The sequence below is a fragment of the Aythya marila genome (genome assembly GCF_965140915.1).
Source record: "Aythya marila genome assembly, chromosome: 13".
NCBI lineage: Eukaryota > Metazoa > Chordata > Aves > Anseriformes > Anatidae > Aythya > Aythya marila.
Window position 1 is genome coordinate 16,559,657 of NC_139054.1, and position 25,384 is coordinate 16,585,040.

The 25,384-nt window shown below is 57.2% G+C and overlaps 1 protein-coding gene across 1 annotated transcript; it reads left to right on the top strand.

Annotated features, from left to right (window-relative positions):
• Positions 1–82: 82 nt before the first annotated feature.
• On the top strand, positions 83–25,384 carry SLC16A2 (solute carrier family 16 member 2). Its single transcript, XM_082770768.1, has 6 exons — positions 83–471; positions 16,179–16,323; positions 18,752–19,214; positions 19,405–19,548; positions 20,145–20,373; positions 20,860–25,384. Exons 1-6 carry the CDS (start codon positions 117–119, stop codon positions 21,078–21,080), a joined length of 1,557 nt encoding a protein of 518 aa, XP_082626894.1. The 5' UTR covers positions 83–116; the 3' UTR covers positions 21,081–25,384.

Sequence of the window (25,384 nt, forward strand, 5' to 3'; positions counted from 1 at the left end):
GGAGGGAGGCTGCGGCAGGAGGGGGCGGGCGGGGGGGCCGGCCGGGGGGGCCGGCGGGCATTTGGGACCGGCTGCGGGGCAGGCGGGCGGCGGGCGGCGGCCGGAGCGCGGCCGCGATGGCGCAGCGAGGGGCGGCGGGCGGAGAGGGGGAACCGGGCACCGGCACCGGGAACGGCACCGGCAGCGGGACCGGGACCGGGGAAGGGAACGGGACCGGGACCGGGACCGGGACCGGGACCGGGAATAGGACCGGGAATGGGAACGGGAACGGGAACGGGGCCGGGGCCGGGAGCGGGGCCGCCGCGCCCTTCCAGCCCCCCGAGGGAGGCTTCGGCTGGGTCGTGGTCTTCGCCGCCGCTTGGTGCAACGGCTCCATCTTCGGCATCCACAACTCCTTCGGGATCATCTACACCATGCTGCAGAGCGACCTGGGCGAGGGCGAGAACGACCCCGCGCTGGAGTTTAAAACAGGTACGGGACCCCCTGCCCGACCCCCTGCCCGACCCCTTTCCCATCCCGGCCCCCCCCGGAGCCTCGGCTGGAGGCATTGAACTGTGCTTGCTCCCTGCCCCCGCCATCCCTGCCCTCCTTGCTATATTTATCTCCGGCACTGTCATGTGTTTCTAAGCTACTACGTACTCAATTAAAAGTAATTCATCCGAAAAGCGTGCCCGCACCCCGTCCCGCCCGCCCGCCCCACGTTTTGGGGTGAGGAGCAGGCGGTGTGTGCCGGCCACCCGCTTGTTGGGTTTGCCTCTTGCTCCTCGGTGTGGGTTTTCTGGGCTGCCTGCCTGCCCTATCTCCGGGATCGGGATCGGGGTGGGAGAGCATCTGCCCGGCAGCCACGCTTCCTCGAAGCCGCGGCCACCCGCTGTGTGCGGGTCCCGAAGCGCTGCCACGGGGCCTCGTCCCCAAACGGTGCCTTTTGGTGGGACCAGAAACCAGCTCGTGTTACCGCTGTGCACGGGGATGTGTCTCATTTTGATGTCTCTGCTGCTCGAGTGGAGTTGGCAGAGAGACCCTGGCTGCAGGGCGGCAGGCCAGGGGTCCCCGAGGGGCGCCTGCCTTGTCCCGGGGCTCGGCATCCTCCAGGAGCAGGTCACCTCCGTCCCCGTGGTGGGCACCGTGGCCCAGCTTGCTGGGTAGGGACAAGTGCCCGTGGTTTTGCCATCGCTCTGGATGAGGCTAGGGCTATCCAGGGGATGTCAAGGGGCTCAAAGTTGAATTTTGGGCACCACCGTTGCCCAAGCCACCCCGCGCACCGGTGACCCCAGCCTTGGGCACACAAGGAGGAAAGCAATGCTGGGCTGCACCCGGGGATGCAGGATTAACCCCAGGGATGCAGAATTAACCCCGTGGTGCTGTTACCAGAGAGACGACGGGCAGCGGCGGTGTGGCAGGGAGCTGGGAACGTGTGGACGATTGTAATTACCGTGATTGATGTCCGTGTGTGTGTGTGTGTGTGTGTGTGTGTGCCTGCGCCTTGTGCGTGCCATCCCCGGGAAGCTCATCGCGCAGCGCGCTGTTTCCTGCTCCCCGTGATCCTATCTGGAGAGCCTGAGGCAGAGAGCTACAGAAGTTGGAACAAAAGAAATGAAATACTGCGAGTTCTGGTGGTTTCACAGCTGCATGCCCAAGACGGGGTTCGGAGGAGACAGCATCTGCCTCCTGCTCCCGAGATCTATTTATTTATGGCTATGACCGCACGGAGGCCTCGAAAAAGAAAGGCGTGTGGGCGTGCGAGGTGAACCCAGGCTCGGTAATTAAATTGCCTGGGTGACGAATATGCATTCAGGTCTGGGCGCCTAACGAAGAGGCCGCTGATAACCTCGGTGCGGCGGGGTCTGCGCAGGGCCGGCGGGTCCCACCTTGTCGTGCCGCGGGTTTTGGGGTAAATCCGCGGGGCTGGGGGGTCCGTGGGGGCTGGGGGGCACGGAGCAGGGCCCCCCGAGCCCTTCCTCCCCCCGCCGCTGTCCCTCCCTGCACAGGGTTGCATAATTTCCCCGCGGCGGTCGTTTGCGTGCAAACATAATCAGGAAAAGTGTTGTAGCTCCTTTCCAAGCTCTGAAGTGATACGGCCTTCCTGAAAAGACCGGTGCTGTCTGTCTGTCTGTCTGTCTGTTCCCCAGCATCCATCTGCTCCCGATGGCTGGAAGCGGTGGCCGAGCTCCAGGGGTCCCCCTTTGTCCCCTGCAGAACTGGGGGACGTGATGGGGACCTGCCGGCCCCATCCCACCCCGACACCCAGCACGGCCCCGAGCGCCTCGCTTTGTCCTTCAGCCCCCGGGGGCTGCGTCCCCAGAGCCCCTCTCTGCTCCCGAGCAGGTGGGTTTGTGCCCAAGAGGGAGCTCAGGGAGAGCCCCGCCGCAGGCCAGCCAGCATCCCTTTAAAAATAGGGTTATGTTTATGCTGAAGCGGGTACTAGTCTGAACCAAACAATAGCCGCCCCAGCGCACGGCTATAATTATCAAGGTTTATTCCTTGTTTGCATTGGTCACGTTTTCTCGCGTTTGATCTTGAGAGACGCAGGATCCACGGAGTTCAGATTTCGGGTCAGGCTGTGAAAACAAACCCTCTCCCAACAATGCATTGAATGCATACGCTGCTTTGTTTGAAGGAGTATAACCGCGAGGTGTCTGTAAACACGCAGCGGCCGCGACCACCGCCGTGCCCCTTCGCAGCGTGAAGCCCCAGCCGGGACTTTTGCAAGGCACACTCTGTGCTTTCGGCTTTGTTTTCCTTTTGGGGGGAGGCAGAGGGCTCGCTGACCCTGGGATTGAAAAACAACACAACAACAACCTTGCACACGAGCCAGGAAAAAGCCCGTTCTCCTCTGCGGAGAGGTGCTGGGTGATGTCTGAGGGCTTTTGCTGGGTGCCCTGTGGTGCTCGCTGGCCCCAGCCCGGGCACTGAAGGCACCAAGGCAGCTTTGGGGTCTGGAGAGGATTACACTGATTTATATATTTTTTTCCCCCCGCTAATTTTGGGGTCAGGCACCTGAGATGGGATCACGCGGGTTTATATTTTTTCCCCGCTAACGTTTTCATTGATCTCCTTCTTCTCCCCTCCTCCGCGTCGTGTCAATACCCGAGCTACAGATTAACTCCCCTTTTTGCTTAATCTTTCGTGCTCCGATTGCTCAAAATGGGAGCTGCGGGCGCTCGGAGGAGCTGCTCGGGCTCGGCCGCAGCCCCTGCGCGTGCGGCTGTGCGTCCTGCAGCCTCCTCCTCCTGCCCGTGCGTGCGTGGGGACGGGGGGAGCAGCTTTCCCCCCCTTTAGCCCGGCCCCAGCCAGGGAGCGGAGGCTGCCGGAGCCCTCGGCTCCTCGGTCTCGCCGATGCCAGCCAGGTTTGGCCGGGTGTCATCTTCGTTACCCGGCTTCCCAACCGGTTTCACGGGGAATTGCTTGGGGGACGCCCCGTTTTGTGTCCCCAGGGGGGGCGAGCCCGGCTGGAAGGGGCTGGTTTGAAGCTGTAGTGGAGCGAGGAGGCTCGGTGAGAAGGCGTGAGCTCGTTTCGTGACAAAATAAAGCTGAAATAAGGAGGGAGCGGGAGGAGGAACCAGCACAGCCTCCTCTGGGGCTCGAGGAGCCCCAGGGCCAGTGAGTGCTGCTGGAGCCGCCTCCACGAGGGAAACCCCGGGGAGAGTAAATCACAGGAGGTAGCTCTTGGAAGCGGTCCTAATTAATTTTAGCAGTGCTCCGCAGCCTGGAGGAGGCTGGATGGGAGCGGCCGCCACCGAAGTGCACTTTATTTAGCCCGCTGCTGCAAAAGGCATCTTCCCCAGGTGTTTGCTCTGGGCTTTGGGGTCGGGGCCGGCAGCCTTACCCGTGCTTACACACTGGGAGATGCGTCTGAGACCCGTGATGGGTGCTGGCTCCTGGGAGGGCTCCTGAAGATGGCATTTGGGCCGTTGCCTCCTTACCCAAATCTGCACAATTTGGCACTTTTATTATTAACTGTTGGCGGCTGTCACTTGCCACACACACACCCAGAACATGCTGGGGGCTTCCTGAGTCTCCAGACCTCACCCGTGGCCTCCAAACCTCACCCAGGTCTCCAAACCTCACCCTCATCCTCCAGCAGCCAGCCGAGGGAGTTCTCCAGTCCCTGTTGTGCTTCTGTAACTCAGGGACAATGATAAGACCCCATCGAGCCCCCTTTTTCCCCAGCCTGAGCACCCCGGTAGGAGAGGTGCTCCTGGCCCCCCCACTTGGTGCGAAGGAGAGCACCAGAGCTGGTGGGGATGAAACGAGGGCTGCCGGACCCCTCCTGGGCACCTCAGGGTGCTTGGGACGAAGGGTGAGCCTGGATTTGCACCCGGCTGTGCCGGGGGAGCGCCTGGAGGCTGGTTTTGTGACCTGCACCAGCCAAGGGGAAATTCCTGCGGGGGCACGGGGGGCAGCAGCTAACGGGGAGCTAATCCCAGAGGGAGCCGCAGCACCCGGGGCTGTTTGTTTCAGGGGATTGGGATCCGTCAGCACCAGGCGCCGGGTAACCTTTTGCTTTTTTTTTTTTTTTTTTTTTTTTTTTCGTCTCCTCCGGGTGACTCCTCGGGAGCTCTGCCAAAGCGGGTGCTCGGCTAATGTCAGCGGCTCGAGTGTCAGACGGCCGGGGAGGAGGCGATGCGCAGGGCCGGGGTGGGTGCTGGGGGGCACAGGGTCTCACCACGACCCCATAGGGGGGGCTCCCAAAGCGGCGTCCCCCAGGAACCAGCGTGCCCAGAGGGGTTTCTCTCAGAGCTGAGTGCTCCGGCAGCCACGTGCTGCTGCAACACCTGCAGCCGAGCTGCCCCCACCGCGGCATTCGCTGCTTGCTGCTCTTTTCTCCTCCTCTTCCTCGAAGGATTGATCGCTCCCCGCTCCCGGGGAAGGCGATGCTGCTCTTGGCACCCGTCCCTGCCCAGCGGGGCATGTGCTGGGCTGGGCATCGCCGGCGGGCAGCGGCACCGCGGCAGCAGCTCGGTTCACGCCGGGCTATTTCCGTGCATCCACCCCAAAGGCAGTCGGGGCGGTTGCAAAACGCCCGTGACGTGCGCCCGGCATTGCTGCAACACGCTTTTTGTGTGCGAGCGCTTCGGGATCGCTTCTTCTTCCCCCGGCGCCTCGCACAACTGGTCCTGCCGGCTGCCGGGCACGGACCGCGGGCAGCAGCTCCCCGCGGAGCAGGCTGGCTCGTCGACAGGCCTCTGGGTTTTTGGGGGTTTAACCCAAAGACCCCCCCACGCGTGATTTAGGGGTGGAGCCTCACCGTGCGCCCTCCCTTTGCAGGACACCATCAGGTCGTGGTTGTGTTTGGGTGAGAGTTTTACCCCGACGGGGCTCGTTTTGGGCAGCAGCCACCCGGGCGGGCATGGGAGCAGCAGAGGATGGTGCCGTGATGCTCTGGTGGCCATCAGAGCAGCTCCTGGCACCGTGTCCCAGCGTGGACACCTCACCTCAAGATGGGGATGGTGCCTGGGGCTTTGGGAAACGCTGCCCTGGGACATTGGGTCTGCAAACCCACAGCGGAGCAGGTCGCAAGGGATGGCAACAGCACGCCTTGGTGTCACGGGACCCCGTTTCTCCCCTCTTTCTGTTTCGTTTTGGCTCTGGGTTTGGATGTAGCAGCTCGGAGGGGTTGTTTCCTCCTTTCCCAGAGACCTGCTGGGGACAGCATCACCCAGGGCCGGCAGCCTTGCATGGGCCGACTTGCTGGGGTTTGCCTGGTGCAGCGCTGCAAGGGGACCCCAGCCAGGGCACCCCCGTGGTCACCTGGGGATGAGGCACATGGCCCCCAGCAAGCAGCGTCCCCAAAATCCCCTCCCTTTTTTTTTTTTTTTTTTTTTGTAATTTTCTGGACGTGTCGTGCTGGGCACCAAAACAAAGCTTTTATTTCAGGCTCTTGGCCTTAATCTCCGTGCCGGCAGCTCCTGCACGTGGAAGGGAGGTGAAATCCTTCCCTCCCGGGGGGATGTTGGTACTTGCCGGGCGTTTGGGCGGGCGGGTTTCCATAAACCCTCGGCGGGGCTGCGGCGAGCGGGCGCTGGGGCTGGCTGAATGATGCTGGAGCAAACCGAACGTATCGGCAGCTCCCGCTGCACCCCCAGCCTCAGGTCCGGCAGAGAAAACCGCCCGTGATTAAAGATTGACGGTAATTACCTAATGGGCTTGCACGCCACGGTGCCCGGACAAGCTCCCTCCTGGGATTTCCCAACTCGGGAACACTTTTGCTTTGCAATCGCCGCTTGCATGAGCCCGGCAGCAACACGTCGCACTTGGGCACCGTCCGCCCTTTATCGTGGCCTGGCACCAGGCAGAGCTCTCCCCATCCCTTCCTAGAACCCCCCCCAAAAAAATCCCAAAGCCAGAAAAGCTGCTTTTTTGGCTACGGCAGAGCCACGAGTGAGGAGGCAGCGGGGCGTCCAGGGCTGCGCGCTTGCTCCACGGGTGGGCCGGTGGCGAAGAGGCCACGTCAAGGCGTCCTTGACCTCGAGCCAGCTATTAATCCGTGTATTTTAGCAAAAACACGTTTATTTCTTGAGGTTTATGTAAACAATGGAAGCAGGGAGCTCTAGGGGGTGGGGGGCTGCCCAGGGATTAAGCTGGTTGTAAAGCCAGGCACGCCAAGCTCGCCAGCCCGGGGAGAGCTTAATTAAAGTCAAAGGAGAAGTGTTTCCAAGAAAATAATACGTGGTATTTAAACGGGATATTTTTGTTCTGGGCCCAGAATGTCTCCTTTCCCTCTCGGTGTCAGCTTTAATAAAACAAAACGAGATCTCCAAGAAAAACAAATTGGAGCTCTTAAAAGGGCGCTGCGGAGATAAAAATCAGCAACACTGTTGCTGGTAACACCTTGGGTTATTAAAACGGAAAGAATGCTAACGATGCGATTTGCATCGGCCTTTCTTGTGGCTGGGCCCCAGCAGCACCCAGCCCCGCGAGGTGGGCACAGGGCCCCCGCTGGCTTTTGGGGCTGCTCATGGGGTCTGGGTGGGCGCCGGGAGCGAGTGGGGAAAGGGGTGAAAAATGGCAAGTCAGGATTCGGGTGACACCAAACCTGGAAACTTAAATAAATGGGGATGACCTTTAGGGAAAGGATGGTGTGGCTCTGCAGGGCTCTTTCAGAGGGGATGAAGGCGGGGATGAAGCACCAAGGTTTGCTTCTGCTGCTTCTCTCTGCGTGCCGTGGTGCTGGCGCTTGGCACCTCTAAACCAAGCGGCACAATTTGGCTGCTGCAGCCAAGTGTGCCAAAATGCACGGTCCCAGCCCCATGTCCAGACGTGCCGTGCCCTGGCTGTTCACAGCCCCTCCTTGCTGTGCCCCCCTGCTCAGAAGAGGCTTTTATCTGGCTTTAAGATGCCCGGTGCGATGCCACCCCCCAGGGATGCCGCCAGCGCTGCGGCTGCGCACACGCGGCACCAGCCAGCACTGCCTCGCCGCCCTCAGATAAGGCAATTAGAGCTTTATCGTTTAATTGCAGCGTGTAATATTAGCGGAGCACTAGCGAGATATGGTGCTGCCGAGGGGTAAATATCAGCTGTGTTGTGTGATTTTTATTTTTTTATTTTTATTTTTTTCAAAATTAACTCGGTGGGGCCCGGCGCTTGGGGATGCCCCTGCACCAGGATGGGCATCGCCTGCTGCGTTGCCCAGCCCACAGATTTTCTGTCTTTGAGGCTTGTGTTGGGTACCAAGAGCAGAAGATCTGCTCCTATATCCTTCCTTCTGCACCAAGAGTGATGTGGTGATATTCAGAAACACATGGGGACAAGGGACAGCGCCGCGGCCCATCCGCTGGGACCTGCCTCTCGCAGCCCAGTTTTCCAGCTCTGCTGCTTGGCTTCGTGCTGTGTTTTGGGAGAGGGCCTTAATTAAGAGAGAATCGCACAAAATTACACGTATTGCCAAAAGCTAAAAAATCACGGTGGATTTTTTTTTTTTTTTTAAGCTATTAAACTCTGCCCTGCTTCAGTTCATCAAGCAAACCGTAAAGCAAACAGCCGCGAGTAGAGGCACTTCGGGTCCTGATCTGAACCCTGCGGTTGGCTATTAACCCTCTCTGCCTGCACCTTGGATAGGATTAGCCCCAGGCTGGATTTTGGGGATCCTTTTCCCTCCTGGTGGCCGTGCCGGGGTGGCGGCTCGCAGGGGTGTGGCAGCCATGCATTGCTCCCTCCCCTGCTTTGTTGGGAGCATTTCAATTCAGGAACTTGATAGAGGGCTTGAAAGGCACCGGTGTGCGAGCTGTGGGCTGCTGGTGGTTTTCCCCATTCGTCAGGGCTGGTGACGAGTCAATCTCCTTGCACATTTTCTTATGAATGAGTAAAGTTTTGGCTCGGCCCCGATGGTCGAACAGGTTAAGCGAGAAGCTGCCGGTATTGGTCTCATCATCAATCCAGGCAGAAGGGGGAGGCTCTCCCCGGCTCTGTAAATGTCTCCTGTAATCTCCCAGCCGCTCCGACCGGTCCCGAGCCCTCGTCCCGGTGGGACCGGCAGCAGCTCGGGGGGCTCCCGAGCACCGGTGCCCCCATCACCCATCCCATTGCACTCTCCTTGGGCTCGCCGTGGCCTGGGTGGATTTGGCAAGGTGAGCAGAGCCTCTCCCCGCTCCCAGCTTTTCATCAGTGGGATGGGAAAGCCCCACGGTGCCCTGCATCGTCCCTCCTTGCCCCCAAATCCTGGAGAGCACCAGCTCTGTGCAGCTGCAGCCACTGGGCTTTGCTCTTCCCTTTGGTTGGGGTTGGGCAGGGGTGATTTATGTGGGAGAAGTGGCAGATAAATGGCTGGAAAAGAAGCTGAGTGGCTGCTTAATGGCTGGCCACCACTGTCAGCCCCACGTCCACCTGCTGGGATAGGAGAATTTCTTCTTTGTTTCTTGCACCAACCCCAAAATGACATTTTCCTGCGCAGAGGTAGGATCTACAGCTTTTGAACCCTAACTGGAGGAGGACCAAAACCTCCCCGGTGCCTGCCGGAACCCTTCATTGACCTGCTCGGTTATTTATTCCCACTGAAAAAAAAAAGCCCTTGATGCAGCAAAACGCCACTCCGGCGCGCTCGCGTTCCGCCCGGCTGGAGGCACTTTGCTGCCGAGGCACTTGGACTTGCCCGGGCTGTCCCCACGTCCCCTCGGCCCCGTTCCTGCTCTGGGCAGGGCCATATCCGTGGGGATGTGTGCCGGGACGCACAGGGGTATGGATCTGCACCTCGATGCAGGCGTCCCCACATCTGGAAAACTTCCAGAGGAGAGCGGGTCAGCCAAAAGTAACACCCCATTGGCAAAGGGGTATAACCTGTTCCTTGCTGAAAATAATAATAATCATAAAATCACTATATATTGCTGCTCTTCGGTTCCCTTCAGCTATCGGATTTGCGTAATTGCAGCCCAGTCGTATTTCTCCGAGATACCCAGGTGTTCTCAAACGCCTGCTTTAATGTCAGGAAACTCCAGGAGATTAAAATCGCGGGGAAGTTTTACCCCTCTTGGCCTCTGGCTGTGTGGTTTAGCAATAACACGCCAGCTTTGCGTCGTTCGGGGGATTTTTTTCCCCAGCAGTGGGCTGTAGGAGCACAAGCCAGAGGCGTCAGCATCGCCTCGCTGGGGACAAAGCAGAAACTGCCCGGCACAGGCAGAGGAAGCCGCGTCCCCAAGGCCACATCTTCCACCCAGCAGTGGTTTTACAGCATGGACATGGTTCCCAAACACCTTCCCTTAACACCTCTCCACCTTTTAACCTATTAACCCCATAGCAGAGACCTGATGGAGGATCCCCAATGTGGCCAGCATCACCATGCGCTGTCCCACATCACCGGGAGCTCTCTGAGCCTCATCTCACCACGAGCCAAGCTCAGGGGCAAAACGAGCTAAAAGCCATGGTGGGGAGGGGGGGGAGAGCCTTTGGAAAGCACCCGCAGCAGCTGCTGCCGCCGCCTAGACTTTCCCTTTCATATTTACAGCCACGTCTATCGTCGTTTATTGGGCGGACAAATCGGGGCCTCGCTGGGTGTAGGCAAACGAGGAACATAGCTGAAATATTTCGGCTGCGCTCTCCTCTGGAGGGCGGCTCCGTGCAGGGAGGAGGCACCCAGCGCGTGGGTGCCCCCGCCGGGGGGGGCCCGGAGCAGTGTTTCTGCACCAGATATTGCTGTGGACCAAGGGCGAGCCGAGGGGCTGCAAGTGTTTTGGGAGGCAGGACGGGAGCTGAAAATCGCCTCGGCAAGTCGAGGGGTGCGGGCGCATCGCCGGCGGGGTGAGGTTTGGCAAGAGCTGCTGGAGGAGGGGGGCAAGGGGCATTTAATTATTCATCAGCCTCCCCCCCCTCCCCGGGGGGACACATGGAGAGGTGTCTCCTTCCATCTGGGAAGATTGGAGGGGTGTTTTGGGAGAAGATTTTTGGAGTCTTCTTCCTTGGAGGGGGGCTGATGCCAAGCTGGGGCTGTTCCTGTCCCATCGCTGCCCTCAGCTCTCCAGGGGGTTGAAGGCTGTCAAGCACTCAACCAGGGGGGAAAAAGATCTTTGTGAGCCTGTGCAAAGCCCAGTGTTTTGCCTCCATTTATTCTCCCCAGCCTCTTTGTTTTCCCTTTGAAAAAAGGGAGGGTGTTTTTCTCTGCCCGGCTGGTTTGAATTCGCCTTTTTTCCTGGGATGTTGACAAGCGCCCCTGGGAGCTGCACTGGGAGGAGCGCGGGGCCGAAGCCGAGGGTTTCTTCTCACCGTTAATGGGAAACAGAAGATGGCTCAGGAGAAATCTGGCAGGGAGGAGAGCTTTTCTGTCTCTTCCAGTCTGGAAAAAAGCATCCTTCCTCCAGCCCATCCTCCCAGCGGGAGGCAGAGGATTCCCGAGCGTGGCACAGGCAGGGCTGGCTGGGGGCACGGGAAGGGCACGGAGATTTCCCAGGCATGGAACAGCTGTGGGCCACCGGCCGTGATCCAGGGGGGTCCCCAGGGCACCAAGGACTGGTTGTGCCCCAGGTGTCCCAGTCTTGTTTTTACCCCTCACAGGGTAAAACCAGGGGCGGGGGCTCGGGGACCTCTGCCCGCCACCCGCTGGGAGCCTGCTGGGTTGTTGCGTGGTTCTCCGGCCTCTCCCAACCCTGTCATTTCTGAGGGAACAAACTGTGCAAAGGAAACATCGCGTGCGTGGGGACGAAGCGCGGCCGCACGGCGTTTCAGAGCCCTGAAGGACTTGGACCGGTGGCCGCCTCTCTCGCTAAACGCCCTCCTGTCACCGTGGTCTGGAGGCGAAGCAGTGGGCACATTCCTGCAGCTCTGCCACCCCTGTCCTCCCAGTTTGTGCCCCAGGAGCCGGGCACCAGCCCCGAGTGGCCACGGGGGGCTCGGAGGCGAGGATGCGTCTGTGGGACGGGGACAGGTGGAGGGGTCCCGCTGGGGATGGTCCCCGTGCACAGCAGCTGCACGGGCTGGGGCTGGCCTTGGGCAGGAAGAGGTTAATCCTAACCACAGCCCGGTGAAGTTTGGTCAGGTCACGGCTTTTCCAAAGGCTTAAAATTTCGGACGTGCAGCAGCTGGTGTCCGGGCCACGGCTGACCCGCGCCGTCCGGCTGGAGTTAATCATTGCCGTTGGCTCTGGGACTTGTCTGAGCTCAGCAACACGGACCTTTTCCCCAAAAACACGTGGTGAGGAGCCGGGGGCCTGGAGGAAACCCCAAGCTGCCAGGGTGCAGGGGGCTGGGGAGAGCTGAGCAGCCTGGCCCTGACTCTAACCCTAACCCTGACCCTAACCTGAACCCTAACCCTAAATCCTGACCCTAACCCTGCCACCGGACCACACTTTCCCCCTGCACGAGCTGCAAAATAAACACAGGGGCTCGCTTCCCTGCACTGCGTTGATTTGGGGGGACATCTAAGGGGCACCGAAGTCAGGAATAAATAATTATATCCATAAATAAAAAGATGGGAAGCAGAGAGGAAGGCGTCCTGGGTCTCGCTGAGGGGTCGCATCAGCAGCGGTGTGTGTGTGTGAGCGTGGCTGCACTCACTGCTGGTGTGCCTGGTGCTGGAGAGGGCTTTTTTCAGAAAAAAATAGGATCTTTCTCCTCTTGGGTGCGCTTTGAAAAGGGGCTTGGGAACAATGAGTATTAACAGGCAGATAGAGAACGAAATGCAGGGTTTGAGTCCTGAAATGTGTGCGCCTTTCAGAGGGAGCGAGCGTGCCAAGACAAACCCCGCTAGGAATAAACATCGTCCTACATGAAAGGCTAATTACAGATTGGCTCCGCGTGCGGGAGGAGGGCATTTTCGGCCCATTAAAATGGAGCCAGTCTGGTTTTCATAAAAGTGCTGGGCAGAAGGGGCCGGAGAGGCCCGGGGGGGGGGAGGTTTTGCTGGCAGTGGGGTCCCGCAGGGTCTCAGGCATCCCTCTCCCCTCGTCGGGACAGGATTGTCACAACTGTAGCTCCTACGGTTTTTGGTGACTTCAGTGTGTGGTAGGTGAATCATCTCGCAAAAATTGTAAGCCAGGAGGAGACGCGGAGCAGAAAATCCTTCCCAGCCTGCCGAGAGGAGCACACGGCGGTTCCCATCTGCGCAGCACATGCTGTTTGTTGGTTTTGGGTGGGTTTCACAAGGATCCGTGTGCCGGGGGGAGCGCGGGGTCCTGCTGCTGCTGCAGCTGGGGAGGAGGCAGCGAGGCTTGCACCAGCCAGGGCTGGCTTTATGGCTCGGGGCCGGCACGAGGCACGGCTCCTAGAAGCGAGGTACACTTTGAGGAGATACCCCCAGCCCAAAACCCTCTGCGCCTGCTTCTTGCCAAGCCAAACCACAGCTCTGCCTCCATCCCCACTTAACACGGCCACAATGCCGGGACTTTTGTTCGCACGGGCTGCTCTCTGTCACTCTGTGGTCGCAGGAGATCGAAGCAGCCACCGGGGCAAGGACAGGGGGGTGGCAGGGACCTCGCTTAAACGTCCCCTGCATGCGGCGCGGCGTGCACAAGGCATTGCTGTGGGGCCGAGCAATTCCCTGCATCCCGAGTTACAGCTTGTTTGCGGGTTGCACATGGAAGGAGGGAGGGGGAGAAGCCAGGGAAAAAAAAAAAAAAAAAAGAAAAAAGAAAAACCACGATAAAGGAGGACTTTGTTCTGGAGCTTTTGGTATGGTACCAAGCGGGGCTTGCTATACCGTTAATGAGTTTATCTGGCTTTATCTGCACGTGGGGCCACCACTGCACTACCGCCTCGTGCCCAGAGGAGCCCAGCAGCTCGTCAGCTTTGCTTTGCTGCCCCTCAGCGCAGCATCCCTCCTTTCCTCCCATGGTGGTGGCCTCCTCAGCCCTCGCTTCATGTCTGCCTTTATCCAAACCCTCCAGGCTGGACGCTGGGAGCGTGTCAGGCTCGTCTTTGAGGATGCGAGGATGACGCAGATTGGGTCTGCGGGATCAAACAGCTGCAGATGCTCAGGGCAGCACTTGTCAGCTGTGCAGCGAGAGCTTGCAGCTCCCAGGCCACCCAAAATGCGAGCCAGGTGGGGCCGTGAAGGCTTTTCAGGACTCGTGGTGAGCTTTGCCGTGCCAGCAGGGCTCCACTTGCCTTGCTGTGCCCAGCAAGCATCTCCGCCCAGCACGACCGGAGAAATTATTGGAGACACGGAGCAGGTGGGGAGAGGTAGCAGAATCACCTTTGGAGCCCCATCTGTCCTGCAAGAAACACCAAGCACCTGGGAAAGGCGACCCTCTGCAGCATGTCCCCATCCCCATGCCCATCCCCATGCCCAACCTCATCCCCAACCTCATCCCCAACCTCATCCCTACCCCATCCCCATCCCATCCCATCCCATCCCATCCCATCGCTACCCCATCCCCATCCCCATCTCCACCCCTTCCCATCTCCATCCCATCCCCATCTCCATCCCATGCCCATCCCCATCCCCATCCTGTGCCCATCCCATCCCATGCCCATACCCACCCCTATTCCCATCCCCGTCCCCATCCCCGGCCGAGCGGGAGAAGCCGCGGGAAGCGAGGGAAGACACTTCCTCCAGCGCCGGATCTGAGGTCACCTCCTGGCCCTTGATCCCCCCAGCCTGCGGTATGTGGGTCAGCGGGGAAGCACGGCCGCCAGCGACGTCCCTTCCTCTCGTCTCCCTGGAGAGGCGTTTTTAAAGGAACAAATAGACTCGACCGAAAGTGCCGCGCGGCACCGTTGTTAATGGTGTTTTTGTGAAGGCTGGAACAATGAGCTCAGCACCGGGGGGGGATTCGGGAGCCACGTCTCGGGTCCTTGCCCTCGTCTTGCTGCCATGACCACCTCTGCTCCAGCAAAGGGAGGTGGCACCGGGCCACCAGCCCCACGGAGGGCTCTTTGTGTGTCCCAACCATCCTCAGAGCCCCTTCAGCTGGTGGCAGGCAGGTCCGTGCCACGGCACCTCCAGCCTCCACCAAGCCTTGATCAGGCTCATGTTGACATCACGGGGATCCCAGCCCCATCCCGAGCTGGACTCGCTCCGTAATTTCTTTCAGGATCTGCTGTAGCCGTAGAGTTCCTCCCGATCAGGGCCAAAAAGGGGTTGGTGCCACCAAGAAGCCCCAGTCTGGTAGCACAGGGGGAGCCCCACCGAGCCCCGCTGCCCCTGCCGGGGTGCCGAGGCCACGGCCTTGCTGCGGGCTGGCTGTGCCGGGGGGGCTGCAGCCTCCTCTGGAAGCCGGGCTATTGTTCTTGCTAATTTTAACTCGCTGTTATTACCAAAACCTATTTTTATTCATTGCTTGTGGTAAGCCCTTTCTCTAAAGGTAGAGCAATTTGCCATGGGGATCTGTTTTGTTTACCGGGTTTAATTGAGTGCTATCTCCTTTCACGAACACAAATCCGTGGAGGCTGTTCCGCGCCCGGTGCTGAGCCTCTCGCCCGGGCTCGCTTTGATCTCCGCAGGTGAGTGCGCGTGTTTTGGGCCAGAGATTGATCCTGCTTATTTGCATGTAAATCTCGGGGGTTATTAAGATCTGAATCTGGCCCCTTTAAATTTTAATACTCGCTTTATGCTTTTATTTCCGTGTTTCTTAAAGCAATTTCCAAAAATAACAAACTTCAAACATGACGGGGCCATCTCGCGTTTTACTGCCTTGGCTGCAGCCGAAGGAACATTTCGGGAAGCGCATTATCCACGTTAACGAGCCCTTCCCATCTTGGCCGCCCTCCCGCCCCTCTCCCCCGCTGCAGCAGGGCTCCTGCCCGGCCTCAGCTTTTCTTTTTTTGTGTGTGTTTTGAGTAAATTGGGTCCTGGAGAGCCCTGCAATTAGTTCGGAAGGGTCGGCTCTTCCCAGGCTGGAGAGGGCTTCTCTGTGTGGTCCCCTTGAAAGGCTGAGCTTGGGGGGCCTCTTGTGCGGGGAGGGGCTCTTTTAATAGGGACCCAGCCATTTTCCAGAGATCTCATGGCTGTTGTTGTGTGCTGAGAGGGTTTGCAGAGCTCTCGGTGGAGGTGCAAGGAAAATAAAAGGCGTAAAGCAGCAGGGAACACGTCGTGGGTGCGGGATGCTCCCTGTGCTCCTCCTCGGCGCAGGCAGGCTGAGATTTTTTCCTCACCACATTGCTTTTCTTGAAAGCCTGCCTTTCCTCCCAAAAACACTCACAGAAACCATTAAAGAGAGAAGGTGGAGGGCAGGGCTGAAATAATCTGTGAATAATAAAATCTTCTTAAAGCAGACAGACGGAGATTTTCCCCGGAGGAGGGTAGGGATCTCCTGGAAGGGATCTCCTGGGTCCGACCAGGGGAGGGAGGGGACGTAACCTGGCACGACCCACACACCTCCAGCAGCTTTTGGAAGACGTGGGCCCCCTGTGCCAGCCTGCTCTGCCCTCCTTCTTCCTCCGCCACGTCTCTGCTTTTCATTTCTTGTTGACACCCGGTTCCCATAACGCCAGCATCACCAGCTGCTCGTTTGCTCTGTATATAAAACCGCCCTTTAATTGACATGCCTTGCCTGCTGTGTTTGGGTACATCTTGTTGCTGGTGGGACAGGGAGGGGTGGGAAAACCCCGCTAAGGAGGTGGGAGGCCTCCCGGCACGCTCGGGGGGAGGTTGGGAAATGCTGAGGAGTGGTGCCGGGTAGCCGCGACGCCTGGCCGTGACCCAGGACCTCAAATCCGAATGGCCCAAAGCTGGACACCGATGGGCTCCGTGCCCTGTTTTTTTTCCTCCTCCTCCTCATTCAATGCATAGCCCTCAGCTTTCTTCTCTCTCCCTAGCATGGGTCGGCTCCTTGGCCATGGGCATGATTTTCTTCTGCTCTCCCATCGTGAGCATCTTCACCGACCGGATCGGCTGCAGGACCACGGCTGCCTTGGGAGCTGCCATCGCCTTCATCGGGCTCCTCTCCAGCTCCTTCACCAAGTAAGGCAGCCCCTTCCCAGCTCCTTTTCCTCACCAGCCCCCCTAGCTGCTGCCATTTGGGGCAGATTTTGTGGTTTCAAGCTCTCCTGGCATGAGATAGAAAGAGCTTTACCCGAACGAGGGGCTCGCCGTGAATGTTCCCAGGCAGGCGCTCGCTGATGTGCATTTTGATGGCAGGTCTACCTGATGCGATGTGATGGTCTTTCCAACCCGACACATTTGCATCTTCAGGAGAGCAAAACGAGGTCACCCCCGGTGTCCTTTACACGTGGCTTTTTACATGGAGCCTCAAAGGCACCGTGAGGCATCCCCCAGAGCATCGTTTGCCCCAGCTTGTCCGAATAAAAATGTTTCCGTGGGTTTGAATTCAGCTCAGATCAATGTTGTTTTAATTAAAATGCTCCAAGAAGTGGTTTTCAAAGCAAAAACAGGCTAGTTTCACAGAGGGCGTGCCGCCTGCTCTCTGCTCCCACCCTGGGACGCCGGCTCCTTTGTGCCCTGCTTGGTGCCCTTGCTCTGGGCATAGGGGACGCCTGGGGTCCCTGCCACCCTGGGAAGGGGCAGGACAGCGGGGACACATCCCTGTAAATCTGGGGACTCTCTGGGGCGTGGGGCTGGGTGTTGTGGGTACATCTGCTGTTGGGCTGAGGATGAAGGGCCAGCTTGAGCCACCCCAGAGCCGCTGCGCCTCGGGAGGGAAGAAATCTTGCTGGGTTCACCTTTCTTGGTGAGTGCCAGTGAGGGGCAGCTGCTGGAGGGAGGTCTCCTCCTCCCAGCAGAGCTCATTACCCATGGGGACCTTGTTATCCATGGGAGACATAGTCCTAGAAGACATCATTACCCATGGGAGACCTCCTCTTCCAAGGCAACCTCATTATCCATGGGAGACCTCATCCCTGGAGACCTGGTTATCCATGGGAGAACTCTTCCAAGGAGACCTCGTTATCCATGGGAGACATCCCAGGAGACCTCGTTACCCACAGGAGACCTCTTTGTCCAAGGGTGATGGTGCTGCCGTTCCCACCGGAGAGCAGCTGGGACATCCAGGGCCATTCCCAGCAAGCAGGGTGGGACATCCAGGATGAGAAGCAAGGCTGGAAGGAGCCTGGCTTTGGCACAGCCATGCAGGGGTGTCTCAGCATCAACAGTGAGCAGATGGGACCGGCGGCATTTGTCTCCACTTATCCAACACATCAGCTTAGCTGCAGCACCAAAGCTGGTGTGACCCAGCTGAGGTGGCCAGGGCTGGTGCGTGGGAGGTCGGAGGCAGCCCAGCTGCCTGCCTGGCTCCGGGGATGGGTTTTCTGATGTGGCTTTGCCCTGGAGTAGCTGGAAATTGCCTTTCATGACAGCCATTTGTCTTTGAGCCGCTGGGTACAGCTTTCATGTTCCCCGTTCTGCTTGGCCAGCTATGGAGACGAGCTTGTCATGGAAGAAATGATGTGCTTGTAAACATTTGCTCAATTTTGAACCGCTCTGTTAGATCCGGGCTGCTGTCTTTTTGCTTGCTCCAGGAGCAGCACGCTGTATTTCTCATGAGCAGCCCTGGGTGTCAGAGTGAAGACCCCCTTCACACAGCATCACTTGCCCAAACCTCTCCCTCACACCCTCCTCCCATGGCAGACTTTTGCAGCCGAATGTATTGCACAGGGATGAGAGCAAATCCTCCATCTGGCCAGAAGCTGATGGGAACTCAGGGGTGCAGCCACTGCCTGACTTTGGGCTCCTTTCTTTGCTGCTTCTCTTGGGAAAACCAGGCTGGCCCCTGGGAGGCGGCTGCTTCCAAAGGCTCTCAGACTTACCACCTGCTCTGCAGAGCAGCTACGTTGCTCCCTGCTCAAGCACAGCCACCTCCGTAAGGTACAAATGAGATCTATTAACTGCCTAATTGAAGCTCCCAGAAGAGCTTAAAGAAGAAGAACATAATTAAGGAGCCTGGAGCCTGGGCAGAAACGTGATGTTCCCTCCCTAAGTGCCTAATAACCAGGGTTGGTGCCTTCTGCTTTGAAACACTGGGTGCAGAATGTTTTCAATTAGTTGTTTCAGTGGAAAAAAAAAAAAAAAAAAAAAAAAAAGGATTTGTAGCTAAAAATAACCCCCTGCCTACCTTAGAAAATCTTGCTCGGAGTACTTTAAAAAAACATTCAAGTCAGGTCAGCTTCCCGAGGCAGGCAGGTTGGCTGCTGCCTTCTCCTCTGTGCAGAAAGCACTCCCCAGCCAGACTTCATTCTCCCGGAGGTTTTAATGTGCCAGCTGTGCAACGAGGATAATCCTCGCTTTGGCTGGGGAATAAGCTCCTCAAGGCCAGCCTGTCCGTGCAGCGCCGGTGGCATGCGAGCCCTCGGTCTTGACTCAAGGGCTTGCAGGGGGTGGCACGGCTTCCTTCCATCCCTGTGCCGTGACCACCTTGATGTCTTCTTCCCACCAGGTCTCTGGAGGTCCGTTACTTCACCTATGGCATCCTCTTCGGCTGCGGCAGCTCCTTCGCCTTCCAGCCCTCGCTGGTCATCCTCGGCCACTACTTCAAGCGCCGCCTTGGCTTGGCCAACGGCATCGTGGCCGGCAGCAGCTGCCTCATCTCCGTGCCGCTGCCCTTCTTCCTGAAGATGGTGGGGAAGGCCATCGGGCTGGCGCACACTTTCCAAGTCCTCAGTGCCTTAATGCTCATCCAGATATTCCTGTCCATGACGTACCGGCCCATCCTGCCGCCTTCTTGTGACTCTCAGCACGATGGGCAGGAGAAGCTGGGCAGCCGGAGCCTGCGGCAGCAGTGCTGGTCCCAGATGCGCAAGTACTTCAACTTGAGGGTTTTCCGGAGAAAGACCTATCGGATTTGGGCCTTTGGGATCGCTACGGCCGTCCTGGGGTATTTTGTGCCCTACATGCACCTGGTAAGAGCCTTTGCTTTTTAGAATGGGTGAGGAGGTGGTGGGAAGGTGGAGATGGGCAGGAGCAGGGAAGCAGCGGGGACAGAGCCACCAAAGGCCTCGCAACCAAGAAATTGGTGCAGGCAAAGTCCTGCCCATTGCTGAGATGAATTAACGGAGGATTCACATCTTTATGTCCTTCTGTCCATCCCAGGTCAAATATGTGGAGAAGGAATTTAAAGAAACCAAAAAGGACTGGATTCTCCCCGTTTGCCTCGGAGCCATGTCCGGGCTGGGGCGCTTGGTTTCAGGCCGCATTGGTGACTGCATTCCGGGGCTGAAGAAGATTTACCTGCAGGTACGTTGTGGCCACTGCAGCTGGGGATAACATCGCCACATCATCATTAACACCACTAGGAACCATCAGCCCCAGATCGCCTATCATTTACAGACCATTAGCTAACACCCTTGCAGCTCATAGCACAAGAAATGCAAAATCTGGGTCTGGCCATCTTGGATGGGAGCCCAGAGGACGGGAGGACTTCTGAAGTAGCCTTCAGAAGCCACCCTGGCATGGGGCAGGGAGATGGGCCCAGTGCTGGCACTGGGCAAAGACACTTGTCTGCCCTTGGGTGGCCTCGTCTTCAATGCCATGGGCTTGTCGCTCCTTCTAGTGAAGCATTTGGTGGATCCTCTCTCCCTGGGTCTTGTAGAGTGATCAGGTGGCTCTGGTTTCACTGCTCCTATTCAAGACTGCAGAGCTGAGGATCTCAGAAACACAAGGGTTAGGACTTGCCCCATCTGAAGTCTTTGTGCTACGTGCCCGGGAGCCTTCCCTCCTCCTGCCCGGAGGAGACAGCCTTAAGTGACCGTCGGGATGGTGCAGAGTGGCTTCCTGCCCCCCTTCCCCACTCATCCTGTCCCCCAACGCCGTGCCCACTTTTGTCTCCCCAGGTGGCATCCTTCATGCTGTTCGGCATCATGTGCATGATGGTCCCGCAGTGCCGAGGGTTCGAGGGCGTCATCGTCATCTGCCTCTTCCTTGGCCTCTGCGACGGCTTCTTCACCACCATCATGGCCCCCATCGCCTTTGAGCTGGTGGGGCCCATGCAGGCGTCCCAGGCCATCGGGTACCTGATGGGGCTGATGGCCGTGCCCATGACCGCGGGCACGCCGATAGCAGGTTGGTATCACCGCCAGGCTGGACCTGGGCCCAGCTGTTGGGAGGGAGCAGATGTTTGTGGCTGTTTTTGCCCGTGGGGATGTTTTGGTGTAAGAGCTTTTGAACTCGCTGGCTACAGCCTGCAGTATCTCAGTGCTTTTCCCCATTCTGATGAAAGCAGGGGTCAGCAAGAGCAGAGCGACCACATTAACTGATTGCTGTCGGAAGCCGAGATAAAAACTGGCCAGAAATGACTCATGGCCAGGAGAGCAGGGAAAAGAATTTAGGGAATTTCTTAAGCAATGGAAAAAGTCTATTGTGGGCTGCGCAGGGCATCCTGCATCCCGCATCCTGCATCGGAAGGATTTTTTCCAGTGCCAATAAATAGCAATGTGTTATTCTCCAAGGGTGCCTGCTCAGCTTGCATCCAGGACTGTTTGCATGCGTCTGACTTTGTCCTGTCCTGCCAAAATAAGACGGATAACGGCTGTTATGCTTCTCCCCCAGGATACTTCAATGATTATTTCGGGAATTACCACGCGGCCTTTTACTTCGCCGGAGTGCCCCCCATCGTCGGCGGCTTGGTGCTCTCCGTCGTCCCGCTGGTCCACCAGAGGATGCTGCAGAAGCAGCGCCTGGATTCCGGCAAGGACAAGATGCTGGCCCCCGAGGCGGTGGTGAACGGCGAGCTGCTGCCGGGCTGCCCTGCCTCCGAAGCACACATCTGACGCGCCGGCACGCGCGATCGCCACCAGCATCCTCCACAAGCCCAAGCACAGGCCCTTTTCTAGCCAGACTGTAATTCTCAGTGATTGCAGATGCACTACGTTTGTAAAGGAAAAAGAAAAAGCTCTTCTAGTTGAAGGCGTTTAACTAGCAGAAACGCTTTTTCTTGGGACAGTTTTGATTTCAAAGTCGCCTTTATTTTTTTTTTTTCCTCTAACCATTTTTTCTAAGGAAAACTCTCACCAGGATTCAAACTTGATCGACCTCCCGCTCCTTTCCCAGTTTTCTATACGTCACAACAGAGGTTTACAGCTAATAAACGTCTTTTTAAAGCAGGCCACAGCCGGAGCTTGTTGCCCCTTCCAGAGACCCATCCCCTCCCCTCCCCCTTTGGTGCGCCAGGTCCAGAGGCTGTGCCAGAGCCAGCAGCTCCAGAGGAGGAACACAAAACCAGACTAATGGCCAGCGAGCCCCGCTTTCAGCTTTTTCTCTCCTCCTTTTCCACCGCCCTCCCCGAGAGCTGTGGCTGTGTGCGCTCACGGGGACAGGAACATCCTGCAAAATCTGCCTTAAAATCACAGGAGGAGACCCGTCGGTGCCTTGGGCACCTCTCGCCTCCACTCCTGTATCTGGTGCCTGAGGTCTGGGCCATCCGGGCAGTCCAAGCAGCAAAACCCTCGGGCTAGATGGAGAGATGGAGGCACGCAGGGCCAGAATTAACTCGGGTGAGAGCAAGGACCGAAGGCTGCTTCCATCCCGGCTGTGTCAGATTTTCCTCCCCATCACCCACTGTTAGAAACGAGAGCCTTGTACATAGCTCCGCACCCCGCATGCCCCTCTGACCCTTCTGTTTTTTTAATCTGTGCTGGCTAATGCATTGTAAGGTCTTGTGGTCTGTGCTTCTGTTACTTCTGTCCCTGTACGAGCTGGAGAATATACTGGTGTGTTGTGAGGTGTCTGTTCAACCTGCCCTTTCTTCAGCACGCATTCCCAGGACGTCTCCTACCTGTTCTTTCCCACAGGGCATCCCTGCCACATCTCTGCTGTCCTGCCCATATTTTAGGAAGCCCACATACGTGTGCCAGCAGGATCCAAGGTGCCCGTGGCACCCAGCAGCCTTGGGTCCCTGGGTCCCCCGATGCTCCTCTGCAGGCGGCTGGAGGAAGGCAGCCACTGCCTTGCGGCTCCTTGTGCAAGCCTGGGGGTCAGCAGTCACAGCTGAAGCCGATGAAGCTCTTCAAATTGTATTTTTGACCTTAGTGCCCTATGAGGACGGCTTATGGGGGGGGTTAAATGAAAGAAATATCTTCTGCAGCCCAGCCATAGGAGAAGCAGCGCTGCCCCAAACCTAGCCCATGCCCATGCTGCTAGGCAGAGCCCCCGGTGACTGCACCCACTGGGTGAATGGTTTCACAGCCAACTCTGTGGCTGTAAAACCTCTCGAGCTCATAAAGCGATTTAACAGCTTAAATCCCCACATTTTGCTGATTTCCACCTGCCCTAAACCCTCAGCCTGCCCACAAAGGTCTCTGCCCTGGGAGGAGCCTGCGCTTGGGGCCATGGGGGCTTGGTGCTGCACCGCTGGATCAGCCAGCAGCCAGGAGGGGCAGAGGTGCCTACAGAGCCCTGCCTCACTTGACACCCCCAAAATTTCCATGTTGTTTGTTTGTTTATTTGTTTGTTTTCCCCCAGAGGAGCCTCTTATCACTGAGGGCACTTAGAGGTGCGTTCATGGGCTGCCCAGGTTTGGTGGAAGGAGCACAGCCCACATCACGGACCAAAGCCCCTTAATAGCCTCCCAAAACTGCTGGCATCGTTGTTGTCTGGCCAAGGTCATGCTCTTGGTCAACACAAGCCCTTGGCCAACAGAACGCCAACCTCTGCCACAGGAAAGGCGATGCAAGGCTCACCCCATGCTCTGCCCGCGTGCATGGCTGGAAGGGCGAAGGTTGGAGCGGTCACTGGGAGGTGGGCACAGGAGGCCAAGCAGGAAGGCAGAGTTGCATAGCAAAAAAAAAAAAAGAAAAAAAGACCTTGTACTCATTTTTTCTAATGAAAAAACCCAAGTTTCTCCTGCCGACAGAGGCGGCGGCACGCTTGGCGCTGCGGGCGACCGCGCACCTTATGTAAGTGCACATCAAGCGCGGGACGTGCCCCGGCAGCACGGCGCAGGGGCTGGCTGGGGCTGCCTTCCTAAATCTTTAGCTTCGGGGTGTTCGAAAGAGTTGTTGTCTTTTAAAGAGTTGTTGTCTTTTTTTTTTTTTTTTTTTTTTTTTTTTTTTTACGGCCGGGTGAGACTCTGGGTTTAACTCCTCTTGCTCCGGCTGGGACGGATGCTCCCATGGCATCTCAGGTGGCTTCCAGCCTGGCTCTGGGCGGTCACACAGAAGCCACAAGTGCAAAGCAGAGCTGGGAGGACAGATCCAGCACCACCATCCCTCCATTTCTCGCTTCTGCTGCCCCAGCTTTCGTGCACATCCATGCCCAGCATCTTTGTCCAGGGGTTACCTCAGTTATTTCGGCTTTGGTAATTCTCACACTGGCACCATTCACTTCTTGTCAGCTGGCTGTTGGAAATGAGGAACATGCCAGAAAGCCCCAGCTCACTTGCCAGCCCCCTGCCCTTTTGGGCAGCTTTCTGGGGCATTTTCTTTTCAATCCCAGCCGCCCTTCGCCCCCCAGGAGCACCATGTGCCCAGTGGGGCCCTCAGCACCCAGCCAGCTCCCTCCCGCAGAGGCACTGCCCGTGGGTTTGCTGGCCGGGAAGCACAGTGGACTTTGCTCCTGGCCACGCCAGGGTTATCACTGTGCTTTCACATTCTCCCCCTGCACAACCACTTTTGTGGTTTATTACTGCCTTTTTTTTTTTTGTTTTCCCTGCAAATGTTGCAATGCCCTTACCACTTCAAGGACTCGCTGTGCTTCAGGTGCCCCCATCCCCATCCTCACCCTCCCCAGGAGAGCAAAACCCATCCCTGCTGCCACAGCCACCTTCACCAGGGGCACATTTTGGCAAAAGCGACCTGTAGGACATGGCCTTGGTGTCTGACCCGACGGTGATGTGGCCCTGTGGCTCCCAGCTTTGCCTGCAGCACCCGAATCAGTGCTTGGAAAACAAGCTCACCTCTGAACCTAGTGTTTGAAGAAGATTTGTGCAGCTGGTTATGTCCTGCCTGCAGCACCCGGGCCTCCTCATGGGAGGCCGTGCCTCTCCTGAGTGCCTCCTCTTTCCCGAACATCCTTCCCAAAATCTCCTCCTCACTGCACCTTCCAGCTCCGGCTGCCAAGAGGAGCGTGGCTCTTAGGCGCATCATTAGCAGCTAGGCTTAGAGTCCATTTTAGTAAGGAACGAAGCTTTTTTTCTTGTTCTTTTTTCTTTTCTTTTTTTTTTTTTTTTTTTTTTTTTTTTTTGTACATTTTTAGTCACGGCGTGTGAGATGATTTGTTTACCAGAGCACGTTTCTGGGTGGCGTCGGTAGGATGACGTTTGGGATTTCCAGCACACCGCGCGGGTGGCACTGGGTTTTTGGCATCCACGTTTCCGAACAGGACACGACACTTCTCCAGACCTGGGCTTTCCCAGCCTTTCACCAATCACAGCAGGAGAGATGACTTTTGGGGGCAAGTAACCCTCCTAATTCCCTGAAATCCAGCGGCACGAAAACCAAATGGAGCCAAATATTTGCTTTTGGATGGGTGGATGTCTGAGCTGACTCCACGTGAGAGCGCTGGGGTGGAGGCTTGAATTTCCATTTAGTTAATGAACCAGAGGGGGCTGCGGCTGAAAGCAGGCACTTAATTCAGTGCAGAAATCAGGCCTGGAGCCGTTGGTGGTTAGGGCCCCATTTTGGGTTTAAATATGGGTATTTAAAGTCGCTGCTGGAAAGGGTGGAGAAGCCGCACCTTGCAGAACTGGCCTCGTAGGAGCTTGTAAGATGTAGGTGAAGAAACTGGTAGAACTGAAATTTTTCTTTTTTTTTCTTCTTCTTCTTTTGACATCTGCTCCTTGTAAGCGATTTATATTCCCCTAAAAATATTGTATCTGGAAGTAAAGTATTTGAATGTGTGTCTTAACAGTATGGCTGTCCTTTTAAAATGTGAATTTCTGATCATTGGTATACAAAAACAACATAAAAATGAACCAAAAAACAAAACAAAACAAAACAAAACAAACAAAACAAAAAAAAAAACACACAAAACAAACCCATATTAGCACATTTTTGTAATGACTGTTTTATGAATGTTGTTCAAAAAAAATTGTGTAGAATAAAACCAGTTTAAAAAGGAAGGGGGTTGTGGTTTCCTA